At 37.6% G+C, this 13,926-nt stretch overlaps 1 protein-coding gene across 1 annotated transcript in view; it reads right to left on the reverse strand.

The window, feature by feature from the left end:
* Positions 1-13,926, reverse strand: part of LOC107728340 (neurexin-3b-like) — a 250,258-nt gene that overhangs the window by 35,283 nt on the left and 201,049 nt on the right. Inside the window, exons 16-18 of the mRNA XM_016538481.1 lie at positions 10,415-10,586; positions 1,643-1,732; positions 255-565 (exon numbers count right to left, since the gene is read on the reverse strand). Of these exons, the coding sequence (XP_016393967.1) occupies positions 255-565; positions 1,643-1,732; positions 10,415-10,586 (573 nt within the window). The remainder of the gene's footprint in view (positions 1-254; positions 566-1,642; positions 1,733-10,414; positions 10,587-13,926) is intronic.

Raw genomic sequence — 13,926 nt, forward strand, 5'->3', positions numbered from 1 at the left:
TTACAGTACATAAACGTTTGAATGCTGGACACGGACACACACCATGCCCCATTGGAAAATTTCAATAGCTTTAATACTAAAAGGGCAGTAGGCAAAGGTTTAGACATGAGAACTGAATGTCTCTTAACTTCTCATGTCTTAGAAGAAATACAAATGCACAATAAACACATGTTTACACTGCTGAGTATGTGGCCAACCCTCACAATTTTGTCTTGGTTCAAGGAGATAAAATGGAGAAAATCAATAGATCTTACCTGAATGGTGGGTGGTGAGCGCTGCTTGCGGGTAGTGGTGGTTGACAGGGTGGTGGTGGTCTCAATGAAGGTGGTGGACATCTCTGGGGGCATGGAGGTGGTGGTACGTGAGGGGCTTCTGCTGGTGGGCACATCCCCCACCAGTCTCACACTGCCATTTATCTTGATGTTAGCATGACCTTCAGCTGCCATGTTGAGAACCTTCAGGCCATTGTAATAAAGACCAGAGAGCTGGCCTTGATACGGTCGCTTGCGGTCATTACCGCCTATTGAGATGGTGGCTTGGGTGTTAAAAATGGTCAGCTGACGACCTGAGGGGAAGACCAGTGACGGAAAACACAGTCAGAATGGTTTACGTCACTTATTTTTTATTTTATTTAATTTTTTTTTTAATTTAGCTAATTGATTAATGTTAGCATTAACGGTCTAGCTTTTAAAATCCATTAAAAATTAAAATTAGCCTTTTTCTTTTTTTTGCCGTGTTCACTCTAAGGTGCTTCTCATGCAAATGTTTTGGGGCAAATTCCAAATGGCTTTTCATATGGTTAGAAATAGAAATGCAGGCCGATTAAAACTACTACACATTTACAATTCCATATTACAGCGGGCAAGGAAGAAAGCTCATCGCATACATTTCAAAGGAATATCATGTTGATTCATGCATGTAGAACCACTAATGGGATTTCAATGTGGTTTTAGACAGTGTTAAAGGGACTTTATAATCATCTTATGTAGTTTAGGCAATGACCTTTAAACGCATTTAATAATCCAAAGGACTTTAATGGTAAATTTGATAAATGGCCACCCCGCCTTTCATCCTGTTTTTGAATGAAACTGAAGAGGTGTCGGTCGATTTCATCACCGGCTTCAAACACAAAATTGCGTTAGTCTGCAAAGTGGTGTTTCACTTCAGCACCAATTTGTTGTTTTTGGAAACGTGCTGCATTAAGGGTTGGGTTTTTGGGCTATTCCACCACTAACATTAACGCTATGGAAGATCATTCCAATGAAAAGTTAAAAACAAGCATCCTGAGTTTTGTTGAGTTTTGGTTTAGATTTAAAGTTGGAGTCCAGAAGCTACAGTACATACTTATGCAGTGTTATTCTTAGTTACCAGTCCCTTTAACTGGCCAATGATCTGATGGAAATAACAAAAGAGGATCACAATCCACATAAAAAAATAATACTCAACGAAAATATTACGTAATGGGAAGGGAAGTAAATTATGAAAATTTTTAGGTTAATTAGTGGCAAAAGGCTAAGCAAAGACTCATCAGACCTGGTTGGACAAAAATATAACGAAACGAAATGACAAGGAGCATATGAACGCAAATGAAAATCAACGAAAAAACAAAAAAACAAAACACTGAGGGTCTTGTGAGGGTTACCTTTCTCATGTAGCCAATCTTCGACCGGCCGGGTATATTTGAATGGGATTTTCTTATTAGCCATTTGATAACGCTCATTGTCGCTGTTGCCTTTAAAGTTTGAAAGTTTGAAAGACATCTTAGCACATTGCACATTTATACACTGTTTAAGAAGGTTTAGCCGTGTTTAAAATTATTTAGGTCTTGTTATCATAGGCAGTTTAGGTTTCATTGTAAGTTTAACTTCAGTTGTAAGATTATAAGGCATTTTTATTAACTAGTAACCAACTAAATAAACAGTTTAACACATATAATTATTGCAGCAAGAATCACACACCACATTTAGACTTTAAGACAAAATACAGGCATCTGTTAAAGCGAGACATACTAACAATTCATTTCAAACTGCATTTCCACTGAGCTTCTGTAACAGGTGATCTCCTGCTCAGCAATCTTTAAAATGGGGTGTAAATATTTTTCCCACTGGACATCACATGCTTTTACATTTCAAGTTGCCAAGGAACAACTTTACAAACTATTAAGGTTAGGGAAAGAGAGAAAGGGAGTGAATGAGAGAGAGAGAGAGAGAGAGAGAGAGAGACAGAAATAAAAAGAGATAATGTGTAGAAGCTCTAAACCTGCTGGGAAATAAGGCTTTTGATGACACAGATTTGAAGAAGACACTGCATACAGATGAGCTCATTACAGAATGGTGTGAGGCCTGCTGCTGCGGGGTCCCTGGAAGACCTCTGAAGCATTGGGCCGCTTGTATATTTCGCCATTTTTTGGACTTTGTTACACTTCTTTCTCTGACTGGAGTAAGGTGTTAGGGCTGTAAGATGGATCTAACATCTGCCATCTTGGGTGTACTTACGTCACATCCAGTTTATCAAAGAATGTTGGAGCTTTTCATATTTCAAGCACATGTTAGATGAAAGTTGGGCATATTGAATGAAATGGCATGTTTTCTTTCAAACTAAAGGATATTAAACAGATTCAAATTTTTGAAGTTGATCTTTTTCATACTTTGAACTATAAGTACACCAATATAGTGAACAAGTCTATACTTTTATAATGTTTTTATGGTGCTTTTCTTGTAATTTTTTCAAACTAAACAGCATCTGTACCCATTCACTTCATTGCATGAAAAAGAGCAGCATGAACTCTCTTCATGCTGGGTAATCAACATCAGGGTAAGTAGATGATTGCAGAATTGTCGTTTTTGAGTTCGTATGCAATTTCACATACATCAAGTGGGGGGGAGTGGGGTGGGGGGGGATATACTTTACAGCAGTACTCTGAAGAAGTTGTAATGGGAAGAAGAAGAAGAAGAAGAAGAAAAACCTACAGCTTGAGAGCAAAAAATGCAAAAAGGACTTCAAAAGAGCAAAGTTACTCAACACATCTCACTTAGCTAAACAAGCCACTGAGCGTTGAGTCACAACGTACTGAGAAGGAACTTCAGAAAGAAAAAAAGGTGCATAGAATCGGAGTGCTATTCAGAAGCACAAAGGTTCTACAGTGACAGGGATGTGAAATGGACAAGGCCGGTGGCGATTCAAGGCCCTGCTTTTCTTGTGCTTTCCTTTTTAAATAGGCAGAAAAGGGGCTTCAAAGTTACTGCTGGCTGAGCAGGGGGGATGTGGGCGAGGTAAAGTGGTGAGGGTGGGGGGTAATAAGTAGTTTCCAGGGCTGCCGATGCCTTTGATCCTGACAGGCAGCGCATGCAAGCCTGGGGCTGGAGTGGCTTTTCTGGATGGAGGCCTGCATGCTGGAGAGATCCAGGAGAGCTTGAGGGTTTGGACATTCATTTTAGAGATCAGACGCTTTGCCAGCGCTCGCTATCTGTCATGTTAATGTGAATATATTATGATGATCTTTGCAGAGCTTTCTAACCTCCAAACAATGTTCAGTGGCTATAGAGAGTGGGAACCTGATGTCACAGCGCAATGTATTGTGGGAATTTAGGACACGCGAGTTAGAGTAGGGACTGAATAGTTGTGAATGTAGACATTTTATATAATTTTTTTGTTAATATTATTCAGTGAGAATGGCTATGGCAATTGATACAGTAAGCATTAACCATCACAACAAGCTCTTAATTGAATAATATAACAAAATAATACAAAATGTCTACATTCACTACTGAACCTTGGTGCAAGTGGAACAACTTAAAATGTGGCTTTATAATTATAGATTTATTATATGTTACAAATACATCGATTTGCATTGAATTGAACCGCTCACACCACAAATACGGTGGAAAATCACATCTGGAAATGTTATTTGCGGCATCTTGTTGATACCCGACCACTTGTGTATGATTGAGCCTATTAATTTTCTTTATTTACTGCATTCCTCTGCTTACTTGTTCAGCATCTCTAATAGTAAGGAATCTTGCATTTCATTCAAGGCATTTAAGTGAAGTTATTTATTTATACAGTATCCGCAAAACACATTTCAAAGCAGCTTTATATTAAGTTATTCTGTTATGCCCATAATGGCTTAATGCTTTAACATTGAGCAGTTTTAGGGCTGGGCGATATGATGATATATAACGATGATATATGATCCACTGTTTGAGATCTACCATATTCTCTTATCAGTTTTATCAGTACCTCCTTTAGGGAACAAGACTGAATACTATGTAATGAATATTTGCAGTTCAAACACATGACTGAGCGATTTGTGTTTTAACGTAAAGAGATCTGCATATTAGTTCTGTTTTATTCTAAGCGCATCTAAACGGTTTTCCAAAAATGAATAATAAAAAAAAAAGGTCTGCTTTATCTATGGTGATTTGTAATTGTTTACATTGTGTGTAATTGTTTACAATGTTTACATTGCACAGAATGCAACACGCCATGACATAGATTTCCATTCTCTATACTCTGGCTTAGGGCTGCACGATTATGACAAAAATCATAATTGTCGATTATTCCCTTGAAATTGTAATTGTAATTGCGATTATTAATTACGATTATCACAGTTTACATTGAATGATGTTTATGCCATTGTTTGATGCAACTGCATGCCGTATTTTTATATGAAAATAAACAAGCTGAAAACACTCTAACTGAAAAAACTTGTCTATAGTATTAAGCCTCAGATGTCAAATATACATCGGATTGGTTTCTTCTTTAAATGATAAAAAAAAGTAAAAATATGAATGGTATTATAATGTTATACTAAAACTAAAATTAAAATAATGGGAAAAACCCTTAAGATAACATGTAGAAAGAAAAAAATGCATCTTAAGCACGCAGAATAACATAAGTGGACTTTGAACAATTAATTGCCGCTTTGAACGATTACGTAATTGTGGCATCCATAATTGTAATCGCGATTAGAAATTCGATTAATTGTGCAGCCCTACTCTGGCTATACTCAACATCACCCTTATGAGTGAAAATTTGCCCAGATCACATTTCAGCCAAAAATTAAAATACATACTAATACTACTACTAATAATAATGTGTTTATTTATTTGTTTGTTTGTTTGTTTGTATGAACCAACACCTGTTTTTAGGACTGTTAACTTTTTACTTAATGTAGCATTAATTTTTATGAAAATTAATTTATATTTATCATGAAAATACTGTCACAATTTAAAAAATGTCCATGATTCTAAAAAGGTTAGAGAGAGAATTGTCCTGTTATAATCTCCTCAGATGCACAATAGACATAGCTTGTGGACAAACTCTTTGCATAGTTTACTAGGGCAAATTTTTAACCACTACACCACACCGCCCCTACAATATTTGAAAAATAAAAAAAAAGAATGCATGTATATCTTATCCCAATATGAGCGCTTAACTTCACAACACAATCCTGGAGTTTCATACTCCATCCATAAAAGCTCAGAGCAACAGAAGAGCTCTAATCTGTGAGAGATGTCCAAAAAGCTAATGCTGTCTGTTCCCTCCAATCCATCAGCACATTTGTGTAGGTTTCCAGCTAGAACGATATCTGAATCACTCCCTTTAGACGGCACTGCTTTAGTCAAAACAAATGCTGGCATGGTGTCAGTATGTCCTCTTTCAGTGCCAGAGATTTGCGGTAGGGGGCCATCAGCAGATGCTGAAAGCATACAAACAATGAATTATGTTGCCAGTTCATCATGGTCCATTCTGGTGAGAAGTGGGAAGTATCTGTTCCTCATTGGAATGCAATCTAACCTTGGCTATAAGGGTCTCGCTGGACACATCTCAGAATATTGCATGTTCTGTTCAGCTGTTCATAGGACGGATCTTTGTCTGCATTGACTTGCTCAAGTAAGTTCTCTTGATACTGTTCTCCCGGGGACACATGAGATTTAGCAAATCTTTTTTTTTTTTAAGATGGGCTATACATCTACACATGGGCAATAAATCTGCATATGACTGCCACTAAAGAAGGACATCAATGAATAGTTTTACATCATCACACCATTGCCACCATTGCCCATGCCCACTGCTGCTAACACCTGTCTAAACCATGCGCAAACGTCACGCAAATAGAACAAGTAAACAGAATAAGCAAACAGAACCCATTATAATCACTGTTTACACTGGATACAGTATACAGATGCCCACTGAATTTCACACATAATCCATGAGCTTAAGACTGCTGACAATAGGACAAATGGAAGAATTAAGGAACGTTCATTTTGATCATTCGAGAAAGCAGTGTAGCTTCATTGATTGTCACATTTGAAATCTATTGCCAATTAATAATAATAACCTGACCTGATTTAAAGGTTCCCACTTCTCCCATGAGGAGCTTGACCTTGTTGCTGCCATTCATTTATCTTTTTTTTTCAAGACACAGACACAACCGCCAGAGTCCATCAACTGAAGCCACGCTTTCAACTCTGCAATGCCAGCTGAACATCATTATTCTTAAGCCACATGAATGGAAAATGCAAATCTCATTCAAGTAAAATGAACTTTTCAGTGTGCATGTGTGTCCTGTATAAAAAAAAAACAGATCTCTTTTAAGTAAACTTTGTTGTTTTGATCTCATATAACGCTTTATACAACAGAGATCGTTTCAAAGCAGTTTCAGTATTAAGCAGGAAAGCAACAGAATCAATTAAACAAATTAACAAAATTAGGCAAATCCAAACTGTGTTGTAAAGCAGCTGTAGCAAGAAAATAGTGTCATTATTTAGCTCCATTTAGTTCGTTGTTGGTTCAGCTCAGTTTCAATAACTGTGTACAGTTCATTCATTATGAAATAAGTTTAATTCAGCTATAAGCAGCTCTACTGAGAACTGTAAGTTCAATGTTGATTTCATTCAGTTTAATAACAGTGTCTGTGTTGCTAAATTAATCAACAGTGAACAAATTAATCGACACTGAAAACACATCGAATAGAATAACTAAATGTACTTAGCATGTTTCCTTCATATCTGAAAACATATTGTGGTATTTTATGCTTTAGAACAGTCAAAATAAAAAAATAAAAAAATCCATACAGCACATCTAACAGCAGCTCAAAAGTATTTGTGTATTGTGACAAAATTGTATTTCTCTGGTGTTACTCTGGTAAGCCCTGCACTTTGTGCATTTCTTTTGATCAAATAACTTTAAATATCTTAACTTCTTATTGGTGAAATAACTTTAAATATCTTAACATTAAACATCTTCGGTTTAAGGTGTCCTTGTTACACATGTTACATGTACTTACTATTATAATAACAATTAATTATGCATAATTACATGCAAGTAACCCTAAGCCAAACACAAATCCTAACCCTAACCATAAGTACATGTAGTTAATTAATATTACTCAGTACTTATATGTATAATTACACTGTAACAAGGACCCCTTAAAATAAAGTGTAACCACATCTTCTTTTTGACTTGCATTCAGTGTGCCCCAACAATTGCTTATACAATCATGCTTGGGTATAACCAACGTGATCTCATGATAATTCGTATGTATTTTACTTAACATGTGGTTCTATAAAACGTACATTTACTTACGTTTTTACAGGCACTAAAACGTACAACACTGACGTATTTTCAGCATTTAAACGTACAAATACTAGCGATTTGTACGTTTTAAACGTTGAAATATGTCAAAATGTACGTTTTGTGCTTGTAAATGTTACGTATTAATTCCTACGTATAAACATGAGACCAGGCTGGTATAACATGAATAAGCTCAGGGATCATGGCTACCCTGGAAACATCCCATGCCATGGCAACACAGCTGCATGGATCTGATAAGAGTTTATTGAGTGAGGCAGGAACGCAGAGGATCACTGCCGTAGGGCTGCAACTAACGATTATTTTGATAATCGATTAGTTGACCGATTATTTTTCCGATTAATCGATTAATCGGATCTTCTCATTTCTTTATTTTTTTGACAAAAAACACTTCCACATTCTGCCCAATGTCCTTTAAACAAACGTGTCAACTGAATGCTATGAAAATAGTTCGATTTTATCGATTAGTTGTTGCAGCCCTACACTGCCGTGAAGCATTTCAAGTGCTATTCAGTCTATGAGTCTGAATCCTAGCCTGTAATTACTCAAGAGATGGTGCGGGAACTGAAATCAATTATTACAGCAAGTACAGTATAGCAAGGTCAACAATGTAGCACACTAGCCAGCTAACTAGAAAGATAGATGTGTTATGGATGGAAGGAAAGCACCAACTGAGGAATTAGATCTTTCTGTCTTTCTTTAATGAACTATGGTTGGTCGTATTCATTTTTTATAATAAATTGAGTATTTACAGTGTGAAAAACAATGATTGTTTATGACGATGTATTTCTGATGTTCTTAATTATTGAATTTTCCATTGTTATACAATTTAAATAAAATTGGAGTAGATATTGATGATTGATAGGATAAACTATAGGTTTGTATAATAGTGATAAATATGTGATCCTAAATAACTATTGTTTTAGTCACGGGTATATTGTGAGGTGTACTAGTGGATGTGACGTGTTGTGTTGGATATATATATGTAAATTGTCCAGGATTTAAATGGAAATGACTTAATGATTGTAGTAATTGAACATTGGCTAATGAATGATGACGTCAATATAATTAGTGATTTGAAAAGTGGGTGGAGGGATTGAATTGCTTTACACACTGAGGAAGGCTTTGAGCCGAAACGTTTGTGTCTTTTCCCATCAGTAATGAATGTAAAATAAAAGAAAAAAGAAGATTGTTCTCGTGAGTGCGGATCATAATTTCCTATACTAAGTAACTCAACAGATTGACGCACCAAAATAAAAAGATCAAGTAACGCAAGAGCGCAGTGCAAACGACGTTGTTAAACTGGAAGGAAAGCACAGACATAAAGACAGATGTATTTAAAAGGTAAATTGATTGAATAAGAAAGACAATTGTTCAGATTTAGCTCTTTCAGAATGTTTTTCTGTTTGATGAGTCATGTTAACATCTATCCTTGCTAATATTTTGTTTGATATCTTTTTTTTCCGCATCACAGAACATTCTCATATCAACATGGTTATGACATATTTGTGGTTTACACTCTGGATACTAAGTAAACACAAGATTCACAGTGATTCTGTAGATATCCTGCAATCTGTGTAAAAATATCTCCTCATTTAAAATAATGCTAGATACCACTAGGAATGTCTATTGAATGAATGTTTCACATAGACTACATCATTATATCATTACATCATGTCTCTGAGACTAATTTGAGACTGAGTGATGCAACAGCTTAAACAGAAGCCACTCTCCCTTCTCTGTGCAGGTTTATTTTTCAATGTACAAAATTTACATGTATTGAGTTTGGCCATTTAGGACATTTCAGGTGTTATATTTAGCTCTGAGGGTGGCTAATAGTCTGTAAGGAAAATGGCATGCTTTCTCCGGCTCTTTGTCAGTGTCCATAACAGAACCAGCTTGAATAGGGAGCAAAGCATTAGCCTGTGCCCTTCTGCCTGTTCCCTCTGCCTGCATGTTGGCCATTTTAAGGCTATCTCTCTTTAGAAAGACCTGCCGTTGAATACAGCTTGAGTAACCCTGACGAGAGCTGCTCTCTAATTGGACGAGAAGTGCAGGGGCCAGATATCCCATGGAGGGTGCCGAAGCAACAGAGACATCAAAGTGGAGGACACAGAACCCAAATTAATTGAGTGTGAAGGGTTTTTGAGAGTTTTTTTCGATGGCGTTTGAGGGCAGTATTTCAGCATGCCCTATTTCTCTATGTTGGAAAAGCTTGAGGTTCTATAACAAACCTCTGCTGCATTTGATGAACTCATTTGTATTCATCCATCATTGCTGGCTTCCTAAGTCTGGGAGTCACAGATACACAGAGGTCTGGAGCTCATTCTCCCACAGCTGCTGTAGCTGCCACAATACTGCCTTAAACCTGTGCCCTCCTTTTGCCTCTGCCTTTCAAAGCCGCTCAAAAGCAGCTGGCCAGATGTCATGGTGCTAATCGCGAGGACAAAGGCAGGCCAGGTGCCCAGGCTTGATTACTCCCACATATGGACGTTTCTGAGGACAATTAAGAAAGCAACATCAGCCAAGTCGATCGAGAATTAAGTGGCATTTGCTTTCTTCTTTGCAGTGTCCTTTCTCTTCTATGCCTTTCCCTCAGCAGAAAGGAGAGCAGTGTTGTAATTATGAACACCTGTTCCTATTTCTAAAAATTTGCATGCTTTGAAACATGCAGATTATAAATTACATGGGCAGGAAAATTATGTTGTTTTATGTTATATTTCCTTGGGAGCATATGATATCCAGTGGGTTTAACAGTAAAATCTCACTTCTGTCTGAGAAACTTTACTTTAAGTAGTTAGCATTCTGCATATGTTACCTGATGGAAAGTGCTCGTTGATTGGCCAGTTGTCCACCTGTAAGGTGGCGTTTCCCCCATTCCTTGTGAAGCGCACAACATGATATTTTCCATCGTTGACTTCTGTATTCATCTCTTTGACGCTGATGTCCACAGTGCCAATGTTGAATGTTACGCCCACCTTTCCTTCTTCCTGGAATAGAAACACCACAAACAATCTCAGCAGAGCAACACCAAATGGCTGATTCAACGTAAAAGTATGAAGATGCTAGCTTAAATAACAGGAATCATTAGCATGTTAAAGTGATCCACTTTTAGAAACCTCTGCAATGATGCTGCCAATGAGATCATGCAAAGTGATGTGGATGCCAAGAATGCGGTATTTTTTATATCCAGTTGATAAGAATGAGCTGCCAACAGAAATGTGGGACATACACGTAACGATGACTAATGCGCTTTGTACCGACCTACTGCAAATTCACAAACATATGCTCCTCCACCTTTCACATAGCCTATGTATCCCATATGGCTCTAGTTTGGGGACTCTTCATAACTCCCTGATGGAGAACTAAGACAACTTGCCCCATTGTCTTTTACACAGTCTGCTAGCTCTATTCACAAAGCCAATTTCACTCCAAGTTCATGTTCACATAGCCATCATGAAAGGGTTTCAAGGCATCGATGGAGTGCATTTCCTGTCTTATGTAATTTGTTTTAATCCCCACCAGGTCTCTTGAAGGTGTACTTACCTGTCCTCAAGGCACAGTACAGAGGAAGCCATTTTTCAAACAAAAGGGAAGGTAAATAAATACATGGATGTGCTGTACAGAAGTGTGTGATAAATTAATCTGCCACCACACACACCAGCAAGAGCACACCTATTGCAATTGACAATTAAAGTGGAGGTGCATGGGATGTTTTTAATGAGAGGTGTATTATGATTGTTAATTGTGTGAAAACCTACCAAAAAGCTGAAGAATGCTACATTGATATGCACTGGTTGCGCTCTCCATTAGAGCCAAAAAAAGTGGTGCAGTACACAGCAACCTGATCTAAGAGTCTGTTTAAGCTCTCTGATTGCAGCTATACTATGCCTGGCACAACTCGAGATCTGCAAACTCCCATAAAGTAATGGCTGGTTGGGCAGCACCATCTGATTATTAGATGTCCGATTTCAGACATTGTGAGGGTTGAAATGATATCAAATGGGAGTGAATCAGGAAGCTTTACAGATTTCTCTGAATCATCTCTTTCTATAGTCCACCAATTCTCTACCACAAGCAACATATGCTCAGTTCTAAAACCTAGAGAGCTGACTATTGAGGCAGCATTTTAAGTCATCATTAATGCACTCTAGATGCAAATGCTAGAAATGTACTTATGCTGCCTCCTTAGATACCTTGTTTCTAAGGCAGCCTATGTTGAATCATTTGCAGAGAAGGCATTGTAAAAAAAAAAAAAAAAAAAAAAAAGATGGTGTACGACTATACAAATGTAAATACATTTATAAATAAACATATTTAATGAAATACATTAATGAATCAATGAAATGAACTACACCCAATATTGCTAGGTGCTACGCATGTATGCTTATTAGAGTATCATGACGTTAACCTAGAAACATGCTAATGCCAAACTCTACTGAAATCATCTGCAAGTCAAATCTCCATAAGAACTATTTGTGTGGAGTTGCTGCATAAGTTAAAGTGTCCCAAATCACTCACTCAGTAAACAGTAGGCAGTTTTAGTACAGAGCTGTAGTCCAGCTTGGTTCCCTACATGCATATCCAGGCTGGCGTGATAGACATTTCCAATTGCACTGCATTGCCCAACAACATTTCATTGTCTTTTCAGAGAATGGGCTGGTTAAGGTAAATTGTATTCTAAAGAAAATAAAACCATTCACAATGATGATGGCAATAATGACTCGCCATTGTTACACACTATAGTCAATTTAAATTCCTATATTCAAGATATTGAGCAGCATTAACACATTATGGTAAGACAGCACACACTATATTGCTTTTTTCATAATGAAATGAACTACACCCAATATTGCTAGGTGCTACGCATGTATGCTTATTAGAGTATCATGACATTAACCTAGAAACATGCTAATGCCAAACTCTACTGAAATCATCTGCAAGTCAAATCTCCATAAGAACTATTTCTGTGGAGTTGCTGCATAAGTTAAAGTGTCCCAAATCACTCACTCAGTAAACAGTAGGCAGTTTTAGTACAGAGCTGTAGTCCAGCTTGGTTCCCTACATGCATATCCAGGCTGGCGTGATAGACATTTCCAATTGCACTGCATTGCCCAACAACATTTCATTGTCTTTTCAGAGAATGGGCTGGTTAAGGTAAATTGTATTCTAAAGAAAATAAAACCATTCACAATGATGATGGCAATAATGACTCGCCATTGTTACACACTATAGTCAATTTAAATTCCTATATTCAAGATATTGAGCAGCATTAACACATTATGGTAAGACAGCACACACTATATTGCTTTTTTCATTAGAAAGTGAACAGCACACAGGATTGATGCTTGCTGAATGTTGCGCTTTCTCTGAAATAATACCTGATGTCTCACAGATGGCGGCAAACATTTAGAAGGTTATTGCAGAATTTCGCTGCGACTGAGAGCATAATGTCTGGTGTTTCTCCGCCGTGGGTGGTACCAGCGTAGCCAAGAGTGATAAAAGTAATTTGAGTTGCAGCAGGGTCCTGCACCGATGAAGAAGGGCTCTATCTCTCCCCCATGTAATGTTCCCTGACACCAGTAATAAGCTACACAATCCAATTCTGTCCCTCCGATCAATGGCTCCAACAAAAAGTCAGCCCCAGGCATCAAATCTCTCCCAGAAAGCCTCTAGCGCTGCGGCAGCCTGCAGACAGGTGCGCAGTACCCTGATCTCTTGGCAAGGGACTAAACCATATGCAACCATCTTCATCAGTATAAACAAAGCGTAGTGCAAAAAACATCCTTCAAATTTTTAGGCTATAATTAGATACTTTTCAATTGCTATGTCCGAAACCCAGTTTGATTCTCCCTGCAGTTCTGTATTCACACTGAATCATTTGGCACCAAACTTTGGAACGTTTGCATCATCATTTTGTGTTCTACTACCAGCTGTTGATCCTTGCATCTAGTTAACAACTCAGAAATAGATAGTTCAAAGTTATAACATTTTTATTACAAAATCTTAAAGGGGTCATATGACGTTGCTAAAAAGAACATTATTTTGTGTATTTGGTGTAATGTAATGTGTTTATGCAGTTTAAGTTTAAAAAAACACATTATTTTCCACATAATGTACATTATTGTTTCTCCTCTATGCCCCGCCTTTCTGAAACGCCTTTCGATTTTTACAAAGCTCATCGGTCTGAAAAGCGAGGTGTGCTCTGATTGGCCAGCTAGCCAGTGCGTTGTGATTGGCCGAATACCTCAAGCGAGTGACGTAAATGTTACGCCCCTACCATACTGTTGATGCGGGCGGGCTTGAGAACGGCACGGCGGGCGGATTCGA

The sequence above is a fragment of the Sinocyclocheilus rhinocerous genome, unplaced genomic scaffold (genome assembly GCF_001515625.1).
Source record: "Sinocyclocheilus rhinocerous isolate Xijiao unplaced genomic scaffold, SAMN03320098_v1.1 scaffold277, whole genome shotgun sequence".
NCBI classification, from domain to species: domain Eukaryota; kingdom Metazoa; phylum Chordata; class Actinopteri; order Cypriniformes; family Cyprinidae; genus Sinocyclocheilus; species Sinocyclocheilus rhinocerous.